A 26,039-nucleotide genomic window follows, 5' to 3' on the forward strand; every position below is an offset into this window, starting at 1 on the left:
TATGGGTTCATTGGTTCTAGAGATATTGTGGGTAAACCAATTTTTTTTCATTTCTGAAATGTAATTTCATGGCTGTTCATGTTGTTTGAGGATAGATTTCTCTGGAACCAAACGGCCCTGTTTCACGGGACCGACATAATTCGGAGCCTACATGTAAATGGGTCAGTTGGTTCCGAAGATATAGCTGGTTGTTTAAAAGGGGGGCGGGGGTGGTTTTCTCCCCTCACACCTGAAAATGCAGGGACTAGGCTGGTGTAAAAGGGGCCAGTCTGGGAATGTCCCTGCATGATCCTGGGACCATATTCCTGGGTAAGTCCCTGCATTTTCTGGTGTGAAAAGGGGTATTATTTCAAATAGCAGTGCTCTGAATAGAGCCGGGCAGCCCCCTGCTCTCTGCCCGGCTGTCATTTCTGCCCGGCGGCGGCTGTCCGCCAGTTACCACGAGCATGTATTCCCCCTTGGCAATGAGCATGTAATCCCACATGGCAACGAGCATGGAACCCCGGCAATGAACATGTAGGTAAGCAACACTTATGTAGCATAAATTTGAATAGGCATTATGGTGTGTGTCTTAACTTGTAATGGGCATTATGGTGTAAATTTTTAATGCACGCCAATGCCCCAATTTAATTATGAAGCATATTGTGCATTATTGCTCAATCTGTTTGGTATAGTGCAGGCATGTCCAAACTATGGCCCTCCAGCTGTTGTGAAACTACAAGTCCCATCATGCATTGCCACAGTTTTGCTATTAGGGAATGATAAAATGATGTCAAGGCATGCTGGGATGTGTAGTTTCACAACTGCTGGAGGGCCACAGTTTGGATATGCCTGATATAGTGTGTATTTTGGCTCAATCCATATGGCACAATGTGAATTTTGCCTAATCTGTGTGGTAGAACGTGAATTGTGACTCAATCTGTGTGCCATAGTGTGAATTTTGGCTCATTCCATGTGGCATATTGTGTAAGAGGCAAGTACAGTATAAGGGGTTACTATTGTGTTGCATGATATGTATAAGGGGCATATGATGTGGTAAACTTAGGAGATCACATAAAAGGTGCTGAAATGTTGTCTACCAAGTTTCGGCTTTCATTATTATTTTATGACTGGAATGCCGCCCCACCCCGCAAGTATCTTAGGACATCGGCGTCCTGCGGGTGCACCTTTGGAGTGCACCCGCCAATATATCTCCTTGCATTTTTCCTATGCCAGCCCCCTGCTTTTTCCAGGCATATATATTTAGTTGAAAGTAGTTACACAAATACAGACACACCCATGAGCAGACCACCCAACCAGAACAGTGGTCACGCCTCCCACATTATTAGGTGCTGGCCACAACCCCTATTATTGCACATAATAGGCCCTTGATCATTCAGCTCCAGGTCCATTTTGACCTTAATCTGGCTCTGGTCTGGACCCCTACGATGCCAACTGACACGCTGGTTGCAATCCCAGCACCTGATCATTAAATGGTAGGCGGCTTTCACGCAATTTGGAAATTTTCTCTCAGGTGCAGCCGTACGCATCCATTTGCACAGGGAGATTTCACTGTCAACTGATCGCTGGTCGTACAAATAGGTCTGAATCATTCCTATTCTGTTTTACACGTGACTTGGGATTTATTTTATACTGTCTGACTTGCACCGACTGTCCTGTTCTGCAGAGTTATGCGACACCATAGAGAAAAGCGGAATGGATGATGCTGTTACAACATAATAGTACATCCTGCACGGCCAAGTCTCCCGCCGCAGGCAGTGAAATGAGTACTACCACGTACGGCGCGTGTGACTGACAGGATCATTATATGCAGTGACTCCCAGGATCCTGCCTTGCACAGAGAAATCTGTCAGTTATATTGTGGCACCACCAGCTGAGGCTTGTACAGAGATCTAGGCCTCGCTACCTACAGGAGGCCTCTACTAAGAAGCCAGGGTTCCTAATTAGGCTCACACGCACACACGGTATAGGTGTGGGTACAGCAGCAATAGCTCATTATCCCAGCAGGGGTGTCCCTGATTACAGTGGAGGGGGATTGGGCAGCCCCATACTCCTCTCTCGGTTTGGCCTGTGAATCGCTCACAGCCTGAGGATAATTAATCATTGGCTGCTGCAGGTTTGATCTGCCGCTATAACGGGAGGAGAAGCCCTGCAGCTAATCCCTGACACTATATATGGATCCAGCTCAAAATATTCCAATCTGCTCTGAGACCGGAGAACGGATGCATCTCTGTACTCGGATTCCTACTGTGTTCACATAGATACAGCGTGACACATGGTAGAATATTAGCTGCGTAAGGTACCTTATATGAATTGGGTGGAGCATTAATGTTGACATGGTTAATGTCGACACTGGTGTAATGTCGACAATGTCTTATTTTAGTGCAAACCTTCCATTAACCCTAATGTTAACGCTAATGGATAGGTTGATGATGCAATTCAGCCCCCACAGCGCGGGGGCAGGGACAACCCCCTCCTCCTGTCAAGGGGTTACAGGAGACTGCGGCCATTGCAGGGGACTTTCCCGGACCGGGCCGATTTTAGTCAGGCAGGCAGTAATTAGTCAAAGCTGCAAGAAATGGTAGGAGAACACATCACAGACCCTCAGGGTACTGCTGATTTTAAAAAAAATAATAATAATTTTCTTTTGGTGGGGGGGGGGGGGGGTTGCCACTTGCTGGTGTGGTGTGGTGGAGGTGTTGGGGGGCTGACTCCACTGCATGAGAGCCCTGCTAGATGTGGCTGGTGTTTTGGGTTTGGTCCTTACAACTTATTACTTTATTGGCAAACGGCAGTCGGTGGGGCAATGGCATTGTGGTGCGGGTGAGGTCGGGTATGCTTGGGGACTGGCCCTGACATGTAGGGGACCGTAGCATTTTGGGTGCCTGGGATTGGTCTGACCTGTACATTTGCCCCTAGAACCCGGGACAAAAAGCCATGTTCCTACTTCCTGCAGCGTTTGCTCATGATGGGGAAGCCATGTGGAGAAATCCATCCAGCAGGGCCAAAAAAGGTATCCGGACAACGGGTAGACAGCAAAAAGGTCGACATGCAAAAATATCAAAGCACAAAAAAAGGTCGACATGGGTTTTTCACTTTTTGGGGGAGCCAACCTGTGCCGACAGGCGGTATTTCATGCCCTACCATCCACTACAGCATGGTGGTTGGTGAATAAAATAGTGTGCCCGAAGCATGGCAAGCGTAGCAAGCCACGCGAGGGGATACTGTGCTACTGTGTTGACATTTGGAACAAAAAAAAAAAAAAAGTGAAAAACCCCATGTTGACATTTTTGCTGTCTACCCGTTGTCCCCCACCTGGGCCGAAGGTAGGATTTTCATCACCCGGGACAAGGCAGTAATTTGGCTCTGTCAAACCACACACACACACACACACACTGCCTGCAGGTGTGGGTATGACCTCCAGCACTTGGGGGTGGCACGCATCCCGCAGTCACATTGTGTGCAGTGTGAGGATACATAGGATATAGTGGAGAGAGCCTAGTAGGAGCCAGGAGAACAGAGGAAGGGTCGAGGTGTGCAGAGAATTGGGCCATACCAGTGCCGCACTCCTAGCAGGAGGCGAGGCAGACAACAGCTCTGGGCAGTGACCGCCATGTAATGCAAAGCTTAGGTCTGGCTTTCTAATCAGAGCTGACTCCATACTGATCTGCTCAGAAGCTAAAACCAAGGGTACTGCATTCAGTAATCATTTATATATGTGGTCTGATGCTGCTGTTTCATACGACGCAGCAGCAGATCACAGACCCCAAAAGAATATGTCTCTCAACAAGCCACCTCCTACTTCGCATACTAAAGAGGCAGCCCGTGTGTGCATTGCATCCCCTTCCTGTAATACATTGTGATTGTAAAACAAAAGCGTTTTGCATTTTTTTGAACCAATTTATAGAATGCAAAAAGAAAAAACAAAAAACAATAAAAACTAATTTTGAGCCGGGATTTTCCGCCTGTGGAAATACATCACCTTGTTGTCCCAGCCGTTTGGCCTCTCTCATCTCCCAGTATGAAATATGATCTATAGATGAGTGTGGAGCTTTTATTTCCTGAGAATCTTAGGGAAATCCCTGCGAGGGGGATTATGGAAAACAAAGCGCATTCTTTGTGGTCTCCCCACAGCTATAAACAACCACATCCAAAGTTCATTCAGCAAAAAAAACAGCCCCGCTTCCTAGAGAGCTCAGCATGGTGCCGACACAGAGCCGAATTAATGGGCCAAGCAATAAAGTCAACTTTATAGTATATATGCTCACGGCCGCCACACCGACCTATACCACCACTCCGGCGCAGAGCACCCAGGGTCAATAACCAGTTTAGATGTATAGATATATGGTGCTCAAACAGTATGCAGTCAGAAAGTCAACAATCACATTGTCAATATAATTAATGTTGATACCTGAAACATGGACACTTAAATGTTTACATAATCATAATGCCAACATTTCCATTGGAATTAGCGTTAGAGTTTAAAAAAAAAAAAATGAACAGAATGTTGACATTTCCGTTTCCTTTCCACAAATACCCAGGCACCAATGTAATCTGCCAGTGTTTATTTTGGTCAATGGAGGAGCATAGAAATTGTACAAAGACAAAAGGCTCTGGTCATAATGACCTAGTGTCTGTCAGAGGAGCGCAGCGTGCTACCTGGAAGTGCGGATTCCAGGAATGCTGTTCGAAAAAAAAACCTGGGCAACAAGCATGCAATTATGTCCCCTTGGCAATGAGCATGTAACTCCCCCTAGCAAGGAGCATGTAACTTCCCCAGTGGCAACGAGCATGTAAACACCACCCCACCCCCCCCCCCCCATAGCAATGAGAATGAAACCCGTGGCAAGAAGCATGTAACCAAAGGGAAGAGGAATTTGGGAAGTTTTCCTAGGCACAGACTGCACTTAAACAGAGGTCTAGAATCTGATGTATTCATAAATGTGTAAAAATAGATCACAAATATTTAGAAGCATGTAACCCCTGGCATTGAGCAAGAAACCTCTGACAACAAGCATGTAGGTAAGAGATACATTGTGGTACAACCTGTAATGGGCATTACAGCATTTGGCATAATCTGTAATAGGCAATAAGGTACGTGGCATAATATGTAATAGACATTAATGTATCTGGCATAATATTTAAGGACATTAAGGAATGTGGCATAATCTGTAATGGACATTAAGGAATGTGGCATAATATGCAATAGGCATCAAAAGATAAGTGAACATCAATCTGATTTATGTGTAAAGAAGTAATCCTCTTACCATCGCTGTCAGGGAGTGAGTCGTCTGCACGTAGACGGAGACTTTCTACAAAGAAAGGGAGATATATTTAGATGGCCACCATAACATTATTGTGAGGCCCAGTACCCAGGGATAGTATGGTTCGAGATACACATAATCACATATGTAAATAACATAAACACTAATTAAAAAAATACATTTTTATAAAATATATATACACACACACACACACACACATCTTTATTCACCATGTACTTGGCCTAAATAAACAAGACTTGTAATAATAATAATAATAATAATAATAATAATAAATAACAATAACAGTGAAACCTCAGAAAAGTAGTATTCAGAGGATTGGCCGCTTTAAACACACACATTAACATGTGCATCCAGAAGCATGCTTGCCTACCCGCAAGTTGCCGTAGACTCAATTTTTTCAGGTAGCCCCCTACACCCATGGGAGAGTGACATAGAGGAGCATTTGTAAATCTACACTGACCTTTTTCTATTTCTCTGTAGCATCCTCAGGACCCCACACAGTCCACATTTCCCAAGGCCACCCGGCAGGTGCACTGTGTATCACCAGCTGTCGCATTTTAAATAACCACAGGTGACCTGGAAAACCTGAACTGTGTGGGGCCCTAAGGACCACATTTGAGACCCTGTGTTCTATTGAATCCTAGAAAATGCTAGAATCTGATTGGTTTCTATGGGCAACAGCACCACATGCAAGTCTACCCCCAAGATGTATTAGTTAAGGAATGTATCAAATTCAAAATGAACGGACTTCACTTTATTATGAAGGGATTTGCTTAGCTGGGTGGAAAATCACCTGGTAGGCACAATTTACTTTGCGAGTCCTGACACAACTAGGACAATGCCCACCTTATAGCAAATAATCACATCAGGAATGGATAGGCTGCATGATCCTGAATATTGTTTTATTTGACAAAACATCGGAGGGGGTGACACTAAATTGCCGGCTGTTCCCCAGTGACAGGAGCCAGGTGCTGCATGGTGACACTAACAGCAGCACTCAGCTCCTGTCACAGTGTAGGAGCCAGGAGTAGGGATGGCAATTGTTGCCGTCGCCATCGATGGCAATTCTGCAACTGGCCATTGATAGTGCTAAACGATGCAATGGATGACCATCGATCCTTTTACATATCGATGGTCAACCATTGTGTTTGATTGAACATGGGGCGGGGCTTCACAGGTGTCTGGGGCGGAGCTATGCTCCGTGTCCCGGCATTTTGAGAAAAAAAAAAAAAAACACAGCAAATCATCGTTTTGCTGTTCCATCGATGAAGGGAAACCATCTGGTTCTCCCACATCGATGGCAAAAGTATTCGACATCGGCCATGAACCATCAATGATTTTGAATCATCGATGGCCATCCCTAGCCAGGAGTGCAGCATCTCCAAGGATGTTCTGTACGCCCCACCCCTTTTCAATATCACACCGCTTTGGTGGGGACTTGTTGGCACATCCAGTGTTGATGACCCCAGTGATAACCCTGGTGCTAGCAATAGGTTCACTAGAGCCAGACTGGGTCCTTCATATGTTTGTGGCACTTTGTGGGACCTCAATACTCCAGTCTGACACAATCCGCCCACGACAGGATCTGCAATAATTAACTGATTACAAGGGTGAGACTCTGTTTGTCCAAAAACATTTAAATCAGTTAAATTGTGTGGAGTTTGGGAACAGATTGTTCTCTGCGGAGCGGATGGGGTTGTACTGTATGTTCTGCTTCAGGCAACACCTATGACACAACCGGTTTCTGAGGGAGGTTTAATTAATATGACATCAGTTTGCAAAAGAGCCAGATCATATGGTCTGTAATACAGTATCTGCTCTCACACTCGCTCGTGGGTCTCAAAAAAATTAAAAAGGGAAAACTAACACATCCTAGATCTGAATATGAAATATTCTTATTAAATACTTTGTTCTTTACACAGTTGAATGTGCCAACAACAAAATCACACAAAATAATGGAAATCAAATTTATTAACCCATGGAGGTCTGGATTTGGAGTCACACTCAAAATTAAAGTGGAAAAACACACTACAGGCTGATTCAACTTTGATGTAATGTCCTTAAAACAAGTCAAAATGAGGCTCAGCAGTGTGTGTGGCCTCCACGTGCCTGTATGACCTCCCTACAACGCCTGGGCATGCTCCGGATGAGGTGGCGGATGGTCTCCTGAGGGATCTCCTCCCAGGCCTGGACTAAAGCATCCGCCAACTCCTGGACAGTGTGTGGTGCAACGTGGCATTGGCGGATGGAGCGAGACATGATGTCCCAGATGTGCTCATTTGGATTCAGGTCTGGGGAACGGGCAGGCCAGACCTGCCTTCGTTTTGCAGGAACTGCTGACACACTCCAGCCACATGAGGTCTAGCATTGTCTTGCATTAGGAGGAACCCAGGGCCAACCACACCAGCATATGGTCTCACAAGAGGTCTGAGGATCTCATCTCGGTACCTAATGGCAGTCCGGCTACCTCTGGTGAGCACATGGAGGGCTGTGCGGCCCCCCAAAGAAATGCCACCCCACACCATTCCTGACCCAGTTCCAAACCGGTCATGCTGGAGGATGTTGCAGGTAGCAGAACGTTCTTTGAGTCTCCAGTCACGTGCTCAGTGTAAACCTGCTTTCATCTGTGAAGAGCACAGGGAGCCAGTGGTGAATTTGCCAATCTTGGTGTTCTCTGGCAAATGCCATATGTCCTGCATGGTGTTGGGCTGTAAGCACAACCCCTACCTGTGGACGTCGGGCCCTCATACCACCCTTATGGAGTCTGTTTCTGACCATTTGAGTAGACACATGCACATTTGTGGCCTGCTGGAGGTCATTTTGAAGGGCTCTGGCAGTGCTCCTCCTTGCACAAAGGTGGAGGTAGCAGTCCTGCTGCTGGGTTGTTGCCCTCCTACGGCCTCCTCCACGTCTCCTGATGTACTGGCCTGTCTCCTGGTAGCGCCTCCATGCTCTGGACACTACACTGAAAGACACAGCAAACCTTCTTGCCACAGCTCACATTGATGTGCCATCCTAGAGGAGCTGCACTACCTGAGCCACTTGTGCGGGTTGTAGACTCATGCTATCACTAGAGTGAAAGCACCGCCAGCTTTCAAAAGTGACCAAAACATCAGCCAGAAAGAAAAGGAGCTGAGAAGTGGTCACCACCTGAAGAACAACTCCTTTATTGGGGGTGTCTTGCTAATTGCCTATAATTTCCACCTGTTGTCTATTCCATTTGCACAACAGCATGTGAAATTGATTGTCAATCAGTGTTGCTTCCTAAGTGGACAGTTTGATTTCACAGAAGTGAGATTGACTTGGAGTTAATAGTGTTGTGTAAGTGTTCCCTTTATTTTTTTTGAGCAGTGTGTATACAAAGACGTGTGTGTATACAAAGACAGGACATTTCTTTGTACATCTGCCTGGACATGTGACTACCCATTGAAGGACAAAAATAAAATTAATATTGGATGAAACCTTCATTGCATCATTGAAAAAGGATCATTAAATATGGACTGTGTTCTCAAACAGAGAAAGAGACAGCAGACCGATGTACTGACGTTTCGGGACACAGCAGTCCCTTGAGTACGGGCGCATAGATCTGACGTCAGCGGCTCCCACCCGCCGGGTAGGATAGACGCTGTCTCCATACAGTCTGAAGTGAAGGCGGGTTGTCATGGTGACGACACCGGCGGGTGGGAGCCGCTGACGTCAGATCTATGCGCCCGTACTCACGGGGCTGGCTGGGGGAGTGTCTGGGCGGAGAATTGTGAAGATTGGCGCCGCGGGTTCCTATTTAAATGGTAAGATGTTTGTATGTGTTGTATCCTCTTGAAAACGGGGTGTTACCCCGAAACGGACCAACACATACAAACATCTTACCATTTAAATAGGAACCCGTGGCGCCAATCTTCACAATTCTCCGCCCAGACGCTCCCCCAGCCAGCCCCGTGAGTACGGGCGCATAGATCTGACGTCAGCGGCTCCCACTTGCCGGCGTCGTCACCATGACAACCCGCCTTCACTTCAGACTGTATGGAGACAGCGTCTATCCTACCCGGCGGGTGGGAGCCGCTGACGTCAGATCTATGCGCCCGTACTCAAGGGGCCGGCTGGGGGAGCTTTTGGGCGGAGAATTGTGAAGATTGGCGCCACGGGTTCCTATTTAAATGGTAAGATGTTTGTATGTGTTGTATCCTCTTGAAAACTGGGTGTTACCCCGAAACGGCCCATCGAGGTCTAATAAAGCAACTTTGAATCTGTGAGAAGGCTGCAGTGACGTGTCTGTTCCGGCTACCTGAGGGGAATCGGGACCTTGCTTTGTATACAGCGACATTGCTGAAATTAAAGGGAGTGCCGGTCCAGGTGTGGAGAGAATATATATATATATATATATATATATATATATATATATATATATATATATATATATATATATATATATATATATATATATATATATATACACACACACACATATATACATACACATATATATATATATATACACATATATATATATATATATATATATATACACACATATATATATATATACACACATATATATATATATATATATATATATATATATACATACATACATATACACATACATACATACATACATACACACACACACACACGGTTATACATCCCACAACTGACTAAGCAAGTACTCGTGCAGGCTATGAGGGCTAAGTCTTGCCTCATTAATATTCATACTGTATGTCAAAGTACTGTATATTGTATAAACAAAATAATAGCTGGAACAGTACAAATAACAACCACAACAATATATACCTTCTCTTTTGCAAAAATGACATTATCCTGGGAACAGGGAACTCTCTGCTCATTCCAGTTTGAAGAATTCTCAAAATTTGTATTAGGAATCCAACGTTTGACGATGGCATCTGTTAACCCAACTGTAAAAAAAATATTTATATATTGATGCGACATTTTGAAAAATACTATCAATAATCTCCTTTTCAAAATAACTCTGGAGTGGCATATAAGATGGCTGCTCCATACACAGAGAAGCTCACAGCACATCATGTGATAAAGGAAGTGGAAAAAAAAAAAGGAGATGTCACAGCTCAAACCTGATTTCCAAGGCATCTCTTCCCACGACCTCATGTACCGTGCGAGTGTAATTTCTTTAGCAGTACCAGTGGCGTATTTATAATGGGTTTTTAAATATACTTACCCTCCGGAGTACCGTGACGCCGGCCTTAGTGCTGCTGAAATCCCCAGAAAAATGTCCGCCCGCCATTTTTCTGGAGATCTGCACATGCTCAGTAAGGGTCAGAGTGCTCAATTCAAGAAAATGCGTTATGTCACTTTAAAATGAAAGAATAAAAAAATAAAATAAAAAAAACTATGAAAAAAAAAATATGTATTTTATATTAATATATATTCTAATAGTAGCAATAGGTCTTTACAATCTCAAATATTAGTTTCAATCTTTTGGATTATCCAAATCATTTTTCTGTAACTATAGTTATCTCATTTGCCTACAACGTGTGCTATATCCTGTATGGTCATTACAGGACTCAGTGTATGAGACGCAGGAGAGACAGAAGGCTGAATTTACTAAGATAGGATGTTACTATGGGCAACCAATCAGATGCTACCTAAGTTCTAAACAAATAAGTAAAACCTCATTGGTTGCTACGTGTAACATCCTTTCAACTCCCACTTTAGTAAAATTTACCCCAGAGAATCTTAAAATCCCCTTTGGTGATCCCAGTATTTCTGCAATAATGCTATACAATAAATGCTTTGCATATCACCTCTATTGGGGGGTTTAAGTGTGTGTGCTGGAGGCCAATAGATGGCGCATGACCGAGCAATTAAAGTCATGCTCCACGTGGTCGCACACAGCCGTCGGTGCTGATGTCCTGTCATTTTGTCAAAATGTTTAAAAAGAAAAAACACAAGAGCAGTCCACCCCTTCCTCCCTTATTAAGAAGTGGGCAGTGGTTAAATTGAGGGGGAACAAGAAGAGTTGAACTGAGTTCCACCTCTACCACAGCCCTGAACAGTAATTCCAACAGAGAATTCAGGGGTAGATTTATTAAACTTCGATCAGGGGAATATGCGCTATCCCCATGCGTTATGGCAGGGGATAGCGCTTCCCCTGATTTATGACGCCCGCGATACGGGTGTTAAACAGGCGGCGGTGCGGGGCAGGAGGGATAGCGCAGCAATGTTATTTTAAAAAGAGAGCCTGCGCCTTACCTTATGTATGATCCGGCCATGTGGGGCTTCGTTCTTTATGGAGCTCCGTCCCGGATCGCCATCTTTTTCTGGCGATGTGGGTCTACTGCTTCATAGTCAGCGCCGCTTGCTGGTCTCCGGTGTCTTCAAATCCAAACTGCGCATGGGCCGGGTACACAGCATCCCCGGCAAACATTATCCGGCGCATGTGCAGTTTTAATCTGAAGACCCGGAGACCAACTAGCGGAGGCTAACATGGAAAACTGCGCATGCGCCGGGACGTATTGCGAGAAAAAAAGTATCCGGCGCGTGCGCAGATAAGGCAGGGGGACGGCAGCGCACATACGTTATGGGAGGCAGCGTATCCCCGGCAGCAGGGGATAACGCACTACCATAACGAAGCCCATTCCATTGATAAATTTGGCCGAATTGCAGGTGAGCTTCACCACGATAAAGTGGTGAAGCGAACCTGCGCCCATAAAGATCGGTACGGCACTAATAATAAATCTACCCCTCATTCCCAGAGGCTTCTTCTTCTTCTGGCACGGTGTAGGCAACGTCATGCCATCACCACCGCTGAAGTGAAGAGCCACTAAGAGGAGCAGGCTCTGTGCTTGCTGAAGACAGGGGGCTGGAGGAACTCAGAGGTGGGGAATCTGTTGGAGGGACACAGGGCATGGAGCAACAGAGACATATGTGTATAAGCAGCACAACTGTGGACATTATGTGTATAAAGGTCACTACTATGGTGCAATATGAATCAGGGACACTACATGTGGTGCAATGTGTATATGATTCTGCTACGGTGTTGTAATTTTAATTGGAGTTACTATTGTGTGACCACACCCCTTCCTTGTGGGACCATTATTCCTTTATGGGAGGTAGGGCACAAATTCCCTGGCACTTGTCCAGGCTCTGCTAAATGGGGGGGGGGGGGTGTTAGGTGAAAGGAGTTCCAACACCTCTCCAGGACCACTTTAAAGCACTGAAAGTGGGTGTATCCCGATGCGGCATGGGATCACCATGATTACAAATATCTAGCCTGATGACAGCAGACTGCCAGGCTAAATTACCGGCAGGAGCAGACTGGACTTATTTTTTGCTTTGTTGGGTTCCCCGACTTGCATGACATACTGTACATGGGGTTATTCAGAGTCACTTCCTCACAGTTCTATCCTGTACTTCTGTGAATCACACTCAGGCTGGAGGATACTCAGCTTCCTTTAATGAGTCTGTAAATATGTATCAGATCGGGAAATTCTGTCTGCAGTCAGCTAGTCTATTATGCAGCAGGAAGAACGTACATTATACAGTGTATTTATAAATACGGATTCAGGCTTTAGCTTTCATTGTGGGTATTACTCCTGACTAACAGAACGTTGACCCAGGGGCAGACAGGACCACCAGAGAACAGAAAATCCCCAGTGGGCTCCAACTCTTCCTCTAGGGATGATATTTAAGACTGTGGACTGGAATGATCGATGGTTTCTCTATTAGAGATCCAATTGCCTAGTAGAGTAGGGCCACCAATGGATATGGGCGCTTTGTGTAATCTTGGAGCAATTCTACCAATACTTGTCCTCAGGCCCTGAGCTGGCAGTGACACAGTGAGGGGCAGCTGGGAGTCCCTACTGCCACATGATAATCTGCCTAGCAGTGGTGAATAGACAGCCATCTATTCACAGGAGGCAGAGGGGCTGGGGACATGGTCAGCAGCTCAGACTGAGCTGGCAATGCCCCCACAGTGGCACAAATGGGCATGCTATGCCCCTTGTAAACAAAGCCACACACCCTTTTTGGGGCCACCCAATTAACCCAACTAGGGAAATCCCAAATTTCTTGAGACTGCGGGAGGGGCAGCGCTAAATTAGGCTATTTGAATCTTTAGGCCCGCCCCCTCCCCCGATAATCTGCGAAACACGCAAGGGGCGATGCAAGGGGGAGGTGGCACCGGTATTGCCCACCTTTCCGGGTGGGCAGAGATGGGGGTCCTGATTTTTGGGAGCCTCCTGGCCATTCTGGGAGGGTAGGCAACCCAGATTTACTATACAGTAGTGATTCCCAAACTGTGTGCCGTGGCACCCTGGGGTGCTGTGGAGCATTTGCAGGGGTGCACTGGGTTGGTGGTCTAGGTCCAAATCAGATTTAGGGTCACTAACAGGCAAAACTAGTGCTTGTGGTTACCAATTATATAATATGTGGATAATATGTGGACAAACAAAAGTGAATCCTGTCCATCTCCACATAAAGGAGCCTAAGAGTGGCATATACAGTAAACACAATTTATGTATTGGAGTAATTTCGGAAATTATAAAAATGTAAGGAATTTTTGGTCTATGGGTGCCAAAAAAAAACCCACACAACTCATACTCTAGGGTGCCGGGATTCAAAAAAGTAGGAATCACTGCTATACAGAAACTGGCAGCCCCAGTGGGACGTGGGACCCCCCACCCAATAAAAATAGGATGATCCTGCAAAAAAATAGGTATACTAGCTGAGCCCCCCCCCCCTTTTTTTTCCTCTGAGTAATAGTCATAGAACACAATCCCCTCCAATAATAGGTCACCCATACTATGGTACCATGTAATACCACATTACTGACTGTATAGAGGGAATACTATTACTGTGGCATCATGAATAGTGTAAGTAGCACCACGGTTGGTGTCATGCAGGGCTATTTTTCAGCAGGAACCAGCAGGAACTCAGTTCCTGAACCTCTAATTAATTAGGACATCATCAGTAACTGAAAATCTACTTTCCATAAGATAAGTTTAATTTTAAAGTCACATGTGAGTGCCTTTGTTTCTAAATACAATATATACATATATCCCTCCCTCCCTCTCTCTCTTATATATGTTTCTTTTTATTTAATTGATCCACCCCCCTGACCTGGAGTTCCTGAACCTATTTTTCCAGAAAAATAGTACTGGTGTCATGGTTATGGGTTTGATTCCCACCATGGCCCTGTGTGGAGTTTGTATATTCTCCCCATGCTTGTGTAGGTTTCCTCCGGGTACTCTAGCTTCCTCCCCCAGTTCAAAAATATGGTGGTAGGTTAATTGGCATTGGCCACAGCATGGATGTGTGTTTACATGTTGCAGAGAATATATAGAGTGAGTATAAGCTCCACTGGGGCAGTTACCGCTGTGAACAGTGGAAGAACTACCGAGGGTGCAGCTGCATGGGGCCTGGCGGCTAGGGGGGCCCCATGAAGAGCAAGCAATCCGTTGCACCCTCTGTAGTTCTATTATTTTGTTGGAGAGCTGCCTGCTTCACCACGCCTCCGCTACCGCAGGGCAGGTGGGTTGTGGCACCTTGCACAAGGATCCGGGCAGTGGACGGCGGCATGAAGAAGGAGCCGGGCGGCGAGTGTGGGAGGTAGCGCCGTGCGCGTGGAAAGAAGCAGGAGTGACACACATGGAGCCTGCTGGTGCCCACCCCACATCCTGCTTGACAGACGAGCCATCCACCCACGTGCCTGCCTGGGACTGAAAGCATAAGAGAAGATGGCCCTGCTGGCGGGATGTCCTACTGTACATAAAACATTTCAAATGTTGTATTTACTTTTTTTTTTCTTATGCATTTCTTCTGTCTTATACAAAATGTAATGTTTGCTGCCATCAGGCATGCTGCGCCAGGCAGTGACTATTATAGAAATTAATGGCGCGATCACCAGTTACAAATAGTCACAGGCCGGCGCAGCATGCCGCATCGCAGCAAACATTAACAGGGCTACATTGTGCTGCAGATCACACAGAGGCTTGGGGGAGCCAGTAGGGTTTGCGGGAAGCGTCTCTGGTAGGATGATGTTGCGTCAGCTGCAGACACATGGGGCTCGCTGTTCCGTGAGAGACCGCCCCCCAATTTCCAGCCCGGGTGTTCTGACAGCATATTGTGTAAGAGACATTATGGTGTGTCACATAGGTGGTTATTCTTGTTCACTTCCATAGGCAAATTCCTTCTCAAATGGACAAAACCATATGCACTGCAGGGGGGGGGGGGGGGGCAGATGTAACATGTGCAGAGAGATTTGGGCGCGTTATTTTGTTCTGTGCAGGGACTGCTTTATTTTTACACTGCAATATAGATCTCACTTTGAAGTAAAACCCCACCCAAATCTAACTCTCTCTGCACATGTTACATCTGTACCACCTGCAGTGCACAAGTTTTTGCCCAGAAGTAATTTGCCTTTGCGAGTGAACCAGAATAAGGGCCATAATGTGCAATGGGCATTGTGGTGTGTGGCACATTGTATAAGGGGCATTGTGGTGTGTGGCACATTGTATAAGGGGCATTGTGGTGTGTGGCACATTGTATAAGGGGCATTGTGGTGTGTGGCATATTGTATAAGGGGCATTGTGGTGTGTGGCATATTGTATAAGGGGCATTGTGGTGTGTGGCATATTGTATAAGGGGCATTGTGGTGTGTGGCATATTGTATAAGGGGCATTCTGGTGTGTGGCATATTGTGTAAGGGGCATTCTGGTGTATGGCATATTGTGTAAGGGGCATTCTGGTGTGTGGCATATTGTGTAAGGGGCATTACCGAGGGGGCCCCATTATAAATTCTGCTATGGGGCCCACAAAAGTTCTAGCTACGCCCCTGGTTGTGAATGTAAATAATCTGTAAAGCACTGCAGACTGTCTAAAATAAGTAATAACACAATAAAAAAAAAAAAAAAACACACACGGAACAATTCAGCAACTAGAAGACACATAAAAATAAAACAGATGGAACTGCAGCTCATTAATTGATGGTTACTTTAGGTTCTTAATAATCCACACCTCTCACTACCAGTAGCCTCTTAGGGCCACATTTATCAAATGATATTTGCGGCTAAATCCCCGATGTATCACAGTGTACCGCAGCAGGAATCTCCGATCCCTGCTGCGGTGCCCCCTGCAGCGCTGCCGGCCGCATCCCCCATAGGTTTCTATGGGGTATGATAAAACTGCCTGATGTATCAACATCCTGAGATGGCGATAGCCCATGGTAGCCTATGGCTACATATCGCACTGCCCGAGCGGCAGTACGGTCAGCACATAACCGCGCATGCGCAGACCACCCCAGCTACCGGCTCCGGGCATCGCAGGGACGGGCTCTTTTCTGAGCCCTATCCCTGCCCCCTGTCCGGTAATACATTGGGGTGAAATGATCGCATTTTACAATGCGATCCTGGGCGGTAATATTCCGCCCAGATCGCATTGTAAATGCGATCAATGGTAAATAGGGCCCTATATATTAGATGTGATACATGTTGTTAAAAATCTATACTTACTGACGGACAGAAGAGACAGCAAGACCTGTATTGTATTCATTTTGTCACAGGGATAACTAAGAAGACAGGATTGTACTCTGACCTGTGCCGGATCACGTGGCAAGGAGAAGGAACGAGCCAACAATTCTGCATCCTCAGCACAAATCCTCCCTCATAGATGTACGGTGTACAGAGACAGATGGCAAACATCTTCTGGTTGGGTAACCTATCTACAGTGTCTTAACCACTGGTTCTCAAAGTCGGTCCTCAGGACCCCCACACAGTGCACGTTTTGCAGGCCTCCTCACAGAATCAGAAGTGAAATAATTAGCTCCACCTGTGGATGTTTTCAAATGAGTCAGTAAAGAGTGCACCTGCCGGGTGACCTGGAAAACGTGGACTGTGTGGGGTCCTGAGGACAGAGTTTGAGAACCAGTGGTCAAGACAAACAGTTAATACCCAAAAAGTTCAATATGCAGTAGGTTGACAGGGTCATTAGCAGGGGTGGCCAAACCGGTCCTCGAGATCTACCAACGGTCCATGTTTTCCAGGTTACCTAGCTGGTGCACAGCTGTAGTCATTACTAACTGTCACATTTTAAAACATGCTGCATCATTCCTACTATAGACCCACAGGTTTCCTGGAAAACATGCACCGTTGATAGATCTCGAGCACAGGTTTGGCCACCCCTGGTCAACAGGGTCAAAACGTCAACATAAAAAACGTGTAGACATGATGTGGTCGACTTATTTTTCATGCTTTTTTATTTAGTTTTAACTTCACCATCCATGTATAGAGGGAGAATAGAATAGTGTGCTGAGCATAGCGATCGAAGCGACAGTAATTGACAGTTGTCAACACGGACACAAAGAAATGTGAAAAACTCATGCCAACATTTTAGGTGTCTACCTTTTATCATGTCAACATTTTGACCTTGTCGATCTATTACATAGGTAAGTGGGTGGCCAACATGGGTCCTAGGGGATGCAGGAGACTTGCCCACCTTTCCAGGTGGTTTGTCCCCTTGACCACACAGCTTAGGCAGAAGGCCTTGCATACTTTAGCCGAACGAGTGCTTCCAGTAATGATGAAAGGTTATGTCCTTAGGAGTTTATAAGATATAAATAATCTTCCCTCTAAATTGGCTTTTTAAAATTAATTAGCATTTTAAAGCGGTGTTCTACAGCTGTGCCCGCCAGACACTCCTCAGTCATTTCAGCAAAGTAAGCCATTAAGTACGTTCTAAATTGGTCTCCTGATTTCACGCGAGGAGAAAAGGCAACAGGAGGAGTCCTCTGCAAGGATTGGGTATGGGTCATTGGGTCGACATGCATTGGGTTGTCCACTAAAGGTCAACAGTTTAAATCGACACCTGAAATAGGTTGACATGGGTTTTCCCTTTTTTTGTCCTGAATGTTGACATGGACACCGTACCATTGCACCGCTGCGCTTGCTATGCTTGGCACACTATTCTATTCTCCCATCCCACCACGCCCTAGTGGATGGTAGGGCATTAATATCGAATGTCAGCTTAAAAAAAACAAAAACAAACACAGAAAACCCTATGTCGACTTAAACACTGTCGACCTAATGCTTGTGACGACTTTCCAACCATATCAACTTTAAGCCGTGCCGACCTTTAGTGGTCGACCCAATGACCATACACCCTCTGATTCACAATGGTTAGGACTCAGTGCATAACGCATTTACAGCTCACCACGTACGTTCTCTTTGTATGGTTGCCCAATAGAGGAATCTTCCTACGGCAAGTTCTGTTTGCAGGGACTCTTGTCCACAATTTCAATGCAGACCCTGGAATTCAGGCTCTGTGATGTCATCCAGTGTGAACCATACTGAGGGACCGTGGGCATGGCCAGCAGGAAGGTAGGCAGATTGGGTCATCATGGCTCCACCCCCACTGTATAGTGGGGGGGGGGGGGGGAGGTGGCTAGGATGATGCAATGAATTGTGTCATCATATCCCCCTCGGTTATTTTCTGTAAGTAGGCTGCCTCGTTCAAAACCCTTGCAATTCCTCTTCCCTGCCTTGAGTGTCGCCATCGGCTGTGGTGTTTCTAGCACAGTCTGGTCTGCATATCAGTGCTTAAAAACAGACCACACTGTGCTAAAAAAATTGCAGAATTGTGGCCCTTGCCTCAAGTACCTGTAATATTGGCACTGTGTATCTACTCCTTTAACTCAGTGGTACAAGAAGCAGTTTTAGCAAAATATGGCAGTGGGTAGAGAGCAACTCTTTTACAAAACATTTTTATACTTTAGTACCACAATGCAAGGGTATATGATAGTTGGTTAGACAACTGAAGGTCGACATGGCTTAGGTCGACACCTGAAAAAGGTTGACATGGGTTTTTCACTTTTTTTTTTATTGAGCCATCATGTGCTGACAGGCAAAATGTCATGCCCTACCATCCACTAGGGCACGAGGGAAGAATAGAAAAGTGTGCCAAGCGTAGTGAGGCATCATGCCTGAAGCATGGCGTGCGGACGTGATGCACAGACGTGTCCATGTCGACATTTGGGACAATAAAAGTGAAAACATTTTGACGGTTGATCTAGACCAGGGCTGGGCAATTGCGGCCCTCCAGATGTTGATGAACTACAAATACCAGAATGCCTTGCATCAGTTTCAGCATGGCCACATAGTAGAAATTAATGCAAAGCATCCTGGGATGTGTAGTTCATCAACATCTGGAGGGCCGCAATTGCCCAGCCCTGATCTAGACCATGGGTCCTCAAACTGCGGCCCTCCAGATGTTGTGAAACTACAAATCCCAGCATGCCTTGCCACAGTTTTGCTATAAGAGAGTGTTAAAACTGTGGCAAGGCATGCTGGGATTTGTAGTTTCACAACATCTGGAGGGCCGCCGTTTGAGGACCCATGATCTAGACACTGTCCACCTAATGCTTGTGTAAACCTTCCAACCATGTCGACCTTAAAAATGTCAACCTATTTGAGGTGCCCAACTAAGCCATGTAGAAGTTCTGTGGTCAACTTAATTCCGACCTTTGGTGGGTTGACTCAATGATCCATACCCAATGCGAAACAGACTGCGCAGCCCACTAATGTCTGCTCTAGAACATATCGCATTTCTGGGAGGTAGGTAAAGGGTAGTGATTTTACTGCCAATACTTCAGTCATGTTCCTGCACCATGGCCTCAAACAGAAATGAAACTGCACAGACGGGATGTCACCACAAAAGCTCTGCAGGTGTAAATACTGAGAAGGTTTCGGACTTCTCTAGACACCCCCCTCTCGTAATAATATAACCACCAGGAAATTCTGAAACGGAATATGCCTTCTTCAAAAAAAGTAACAAAAGTTTCCAAGAAATAAAAATGAGCTGTGTTTCCCCCTCAGACAGACCCCAGACGCTGCAGAATTAGAATACAATGATTTTCATATTCTCACAATGGTAGTCATCGTTTTGTCAGCAACACGTGTCTTGTGTGGCGAGCGCACCACTGACCACATGCCGCAGGTGTAATCCCTGGTGAGCACCAGCCCGCAAGCTCAGAACTCAGCATTGTACTGCTTCCTCTTCCTCACGGAGGACACCTCTAAAGCTGGGTACACACTGGTAGGATCAGTCACTGCTAACAACTCCTCACCTCTATCAGGTGAAGTACCACCACTGAACACTAGAGGCCGCTTCACGGACTCCCTTGTGTGCAAAAAGAGGACATAACAGAAAGAGAATGCAAATTTTGCAGCGACACTGATCTGTTTCAAACTTGCTGGATATGGACAGAGTGAAGACAGGGATTGGAGGTAGGAGCAGATGGGGGGTGGGGGTGGGGTGGAGAGTCTCTGGTCTAAAAGCGGTCACAGCTCAAAGTGAAAGGACATTGCAGGTAATACGTTCACTAGGTCTACAAGCAGATGGTCGACATGACTGTAGATCGGCAGGATCATCAGGTCAACACAAGCATTAGGTCGACAATCAAAAGGTTGACATGGGTTTTTCTCATTTTTTTGAACCGACATGTGCCGACAGTTCGTATGCCCTACCATAGTGCGTGGCGAGTGTAGCGAGCCATGTGAGGGGACGCGGGTGCAACGTTCCAGTGTCCATATCGACGGTGTTGAAATTGAAGACAAAAAATGTGAAAAACCCCATAGCGACCTTTTGACTGTCAACCTAATGCTTGTGACCCTGTAGATCTAATGCGGTCTACCCCATTGCAGAAACCATATCTTTGACAGGCTTTTAACCACTAGATTATAATACACATGATGTAAGATAAGTAATTAGCAGATAAAAGGTCATGGCATAGGTTTTTTTCACCTTTTATTAATATTAAGCCTGAAACAACTGGGTTCTAGGTGTAGAGTGCGATATATTAAGGGTGTATGTACTAAGCCATACTTGCTGACTTTTGAAGTTACGGAGAAGAGAACCAAATCTGCCCTTCGGGGGGTGGGGACAAAGTTCAAATTAAAAATGGATACATCCGTCTAGTGGGTTTACATTAACTGTTACTTTGTATTTAGTATTATATATTTTTTATTATGAATCCAGACTCAATAACATGTTACAATTTATTCTGTGAAGCACGGACCAAACAAAAATGTCCAAAACTATTACTAGGTCACAGCGGTTTAAAATGTAAGCAATTAAAGAGCTATAAGAGGAGAACACAGACCATGGAGCCATCAGTCATGAAAAAGTCCCCATATCGAGGACGAAACACATCATCGCTACCTCCTCCGTCCAGAAAATATTATATAATGCCACCTGCGCTCATAAAGAAACTGCAGCTAGGGTAAACATAAGGGATACAAAACACAGCACGAAATATTGATACAAAAAAATAATCTCCACAGCGCTGTTCCCAGGATAAGCCAAATGATCCCATATAGGAGAGGACATTTTTTTTTCCAAACTCCAACCATAAAGGGACAAAAACAAGAAGAATCATTTTAATTAGATCATGTAAGTCTCACCTAGTCTAATTTGAAGACTTTCACATAAAGGTTTCTTTATATGCAGAAGACTTCATAACCCATAAAGACAGACACTCACCTAAAAGGTGATCCCTATTTTCATATAAAGGTTTCTTTATTGTGGATATCAGGCCAGACAAACACCTCCAATCCAGAAACGATCCAAACAGGTTTTATCTAGTACGTTAAAACAATGGGCACAGTACTCCAGACCGACACTACAAACTTCTTGCCTGGAATGACAAGCATGAAGGTTGTCAGTCCTTATGATGTTTAAAAGGTAGGTATTGGTCCCAAAGAAAAAAATCCAATTAACATCAACGCGTTTCAAACATAGTTGTTCTTCCTCAGGGTGATATGCCAAGTTAGGCTGTTAGGAGCACTAGGATGGTTATGCAAGTATTTCCCTACCATGTGCAAATGTCCAAAAATCCATGATGGGCTTTGTCCCACACATGGGCAGAGTAAAAGTTTTCTTGTGCAAAGGCTGCTATGTAAGTGTGAAGGCAGCAGTTCGCAGAGAGGGCAAGACTTGTGAGGGTCGAAGATAGACATTGCATCCAGTAACACAGCTGCACATCAGCCCACAGTAGTAATCCTAGAAAAAGCAGCCACAGTAGTAGTGACGACCATAACGCCAACAGTACTAATGCCCCTTACACATAACAGCCACAGCAGTAGTGAGACAAATAACGGCCACAGCCATAGTTCCCCTTACACCTAACAGCCAACAGTAGTAGCGACACCCATAAAGGCCACAGTAGTAATGCCCCTTACCCATAGCAGACACAGTAGAAATGCCATTTAAACATAGCCACAGCAGTAGTGCTGCACATAACGGCCCCAGTAGTAATGCTCTTAAAATATATTGGCCACAGTAGTAGCGATGCACATTACTGCCACATTAGTAATGCACCTTTCACGTAATAGCCACAGTAGAAATGCCCCTTTCACATAACAGCCTCAGTAGTAATAGTAATGCCCCTTTCACATAACAGCCACAGCAGTAATGACGCACATAATGGCCACAGTAGTAATGCCCCTTACACACACACACACAATGGCCAACAGTGTAGTGATGCACATAACAGCTACAGTAGTAATGCCCCTTACACAACGCCCAAAGTAGTAGTGACACACAACAGCCACAGTAGTAACGCCCCTTACACACAAACACACACGTCGACAGTAGTAGCGACACCCATAAAAGGCCACAGTAGTAAGATCCCTTACACAACGGCTACAGAAGTAGTGACGCACAAAGTAATAATGCCTCTTACCCACAGCAAGCACAGTAGTAATGCCCCTTACCCATAGAGGCCACATTAGTAATGCCCCTTACCCTTAGAGGCCACAGCAGTAGTGCTGCAAACAACGCCAACAGTAGTAATGCCCCTTACACGTACCGGCCACAGCAGCAGTGATACCCATATCTGTCACAGTAGTAATACCCATAACGGCCTCAGTAATGCCCCTTACACATAACAGCCACAGTAGTAATTACCACACACACACACACACGGCCACAGTAGTAATGACACACACAACGGCCACAGCAGTAATGACGCGCATAATGGCCACAGTAGTAATACCCCTAACGGCCACAGTAGTAATGCCCCTTACCCATAAAGGCCACAATAGTAATGCCCCTTACCCATAACATCCAGGGGCGGATCCAGGATAAAATGACAGGGGGGGCACCATGATAAAAAGAGGGTTTAGGTGGGGGAGGGCCAGTGTTAGTGGTGCCAGTGTACATGCTAAGAGAGCGGCAGAGAGAGGGTGGGAATGGGATTAAAAATAGGCCCTGGCATTTAAAGTACGCAGGCCCACCATGGCAACAAAAGTGAAGGATGTAGTTGTGCACACGCCGAAGGTGCGCTCTGGAAAACGGGGTGTGGCCACTCAACAGGGGGCATGTCCTTGAGTGTAGTGTACAACACCATATACAACTTCTACACATTATGCAACAAAATACTAGACCCCATTATACTTGCCCCTTACACATGATGCCAAATGGAATGAGCCAAAATTCACATAATGCCACACGGATTGTGTCAAAATTCACATAATGCCACACGGATTGAGCCAAAATTTACATAATAACACACGGATTGAGCCAAAATTCACATAATGCCAAATGGATTGAGCCAAAATTCACATAATGCCACATGGATTGTGTCACAATTCACATAATGCCACACGGATTGTGTCAAAATTCACATAATGCCACACGGATTGAGCCAAAATTCACATAATGCCAAACGGATTGAGCCAAAATTCACATAATGCCACATGGATTGTGTCACAATTCACATAATGCCACATGGATTGTGTCAAAATTCACATCATGCCACATGGATTGAGCCAAAATTCACATCATGCCACATGGATTGAGCCAAATTCATAAAATGCCATATGGATTGAGCCAAATTCATAAGATGCCATATGGATTGAGCCAAAATTCACATAATGCCACACAGATTGAGTCAAAATTCACATAATGCCACACGGATTGAGACAAAATTCACATAATGCCACACGGATTGAGCCAGAATTCACATAATGCCACACAGATTAAGACAAAATTCACAATAAACTTCATAAACAGGGACATTGTCCACCAAAGGCGCGCATTAAACATTTACACCATAATGTCCATTGCACGTTAAGTTACACGGCATGATGTCCATTATGTATTATGCCAAACACCATAATACCTATTAAAAATTATGCTACATACAGTAAGTGCTACTTATCTACATGCTCATTGCCAAGGGTTCCATGCTCATTGCCAGAGGTTCCATGCTCGTTGCCAACGGGGAATACATGCTTGTGGTAAATGGGGGACAGCCACCGCCAGGCAGAAGTGATAGCCACTGACAGTGGCAGAGCCTGGCTGTATTCCGAGCACTGCAGGTCCCAGCTATTTGAAATAATACCCATTTCACACCAGAAAATGCATTCCCAGGTTGGCCCCTTTTACACCAGCCTAGTCCCTGCATTTTCTGGTGTGAGGGGGAGAGAAAACCACCCCTCCCCCCCCTTTAACCAGTTATCTCATTTAACCGGCTATATCTTCGGAACTAACTGACCCATTTACATGAGACAAGTATCATATTGAAGAACTTTTGAGTTGGCTTTGAATGATTTTGGTCCAGTAAAACTGGAACGTTTGGTTCCAGAGTAATCTGCCCTCAAAGAACATGAACAGCCATGAAATTACATTTAAAAAAAAAAAAAAAAATCGATTTACACGCTATATCTCTGGAACTGATTGACCGATATGGACCATCCTGGTATCCTATTGAAGGCCCAGCGATTTGGAATTGAATAACATCAATCACAAGCTCCTGTGATGCCAGGGGGGGAACTGGAAGCTGTTGGAACCGGGTGGGGGTCGGAATTGACAGGTCCCATATTATCCTATGGGGAAAAAATGTTACAGCTTTGCCAGGCGATATCTCCGGTTCCCCGGGGGCTAGAGACATGGGGCTGGGCTCGTTGGAAAGCTCTGGTCCTCATCTACAAAATTAATGACAGGGGGGGCACGTGCCCGGGTGCCCCCCCCCCCTGAATCTGCCACTGATAACATCCACAATAGCAATACCCCTTACCCATAATGGGCACAGCAATATTGATACATATAACGGCCACAGTAGTAATGCTCATGACACAAAGGCTACAGTTGCATTAACACACAACGCCCACAGTAGTAGGGACACACACAACCTGCCACAATAATGCCATTTAAACATAACGGCCACATTAGTAATGCCCCTTACACCTAAATGCCACAGTAGCCATGATGCCCATAACTGCCACAGTAGTAATGCCCCTTACCCATAACGGCCACAGTAGTAATGCCCTTTACATGTACTGGCCACAATAGTAGTGACAAACATGGGCCACAGTAGTAATGCCCCTTACACAATGCCCAAAGTAGTAGTGACACACAACAGCCACAGTAGTAGTGACGCACCACAGTAGTAATGCCCCTTACACACACACACACACACACACACGTCGACAGTAGTAGTGACACCCATAAAAGGCCTCAGGAGTAATATGCCTTACACAATGGCTACAGTAGCAGTGACACACATAATAACCACAGTAGTAATGCCCCTTACACAACGGTCACCATAGTAGTGACGCACACAACGCCCACAGTAATAATGCACCTTAAAAAATAAAGGCCACCTTAATAATGTCCGTTACCCATGACGGCCACCATAATAATGTCCGTTACCCATAACGGCCACAGTAATAATGTCCGTTACCCATAACGGCCACAGTGGTAATGCCCCTCCACAGTAATAATGTC

The 26,039-nt window shown here is 45.5% G+C and overlaps 1 protein-coding gene across 2 annotated transcripts in view; it reads right to left on the reverse strand.

Moving 5' to 3' along the window:
• The window catches only part of AMN (amnion associated transmembrane protein), an 87,216-nt gene that overhangs the window by 38,854 nt on the left and 22,323 nt on the right, over positions 1-26,039 (reverse strand). Inside the window, exons 1-3 of one of the 2 annotated variants that reach the window (XM_083165928.1) lie at positions 18,472-18,557; positions 10,074-10,195; positions 5,268-5,312 (exon numbers count right to left, since the gene is read on the reverse strand). In XM_083165928.1, the coding sequence (XP_083022054.1) occupies positions 5,268-5,270 (3 nt within the window). In that variant the 5' untranslated portion in view covers positions 5,271-5,312; positions 10,074-10,195; positions 18,472-18,557. Of the gene's footprint in view, positions 1-5,267; positions 5,313-10,073; positions 10,196-18,471; positions 18,558-26,039 lie in introns of those variants that run through there. The other variant, XM_083165927.1, reaches the window with a different exon arrangement.

The sequence above is a fragment of the Crinia signifera genome, chromosome 12 (genome assembly GCF_055691185.1).
Source record: "Crinia signifera chromosome 12, ASM5569118v1, whole genome shotgun sequence".
NCBI classification, from domain to species: Eukaryota; Metazoa; Chordata; class Amphibia; order Anura; family Myobatrachidae; genus Crinia; species Crinia signifera.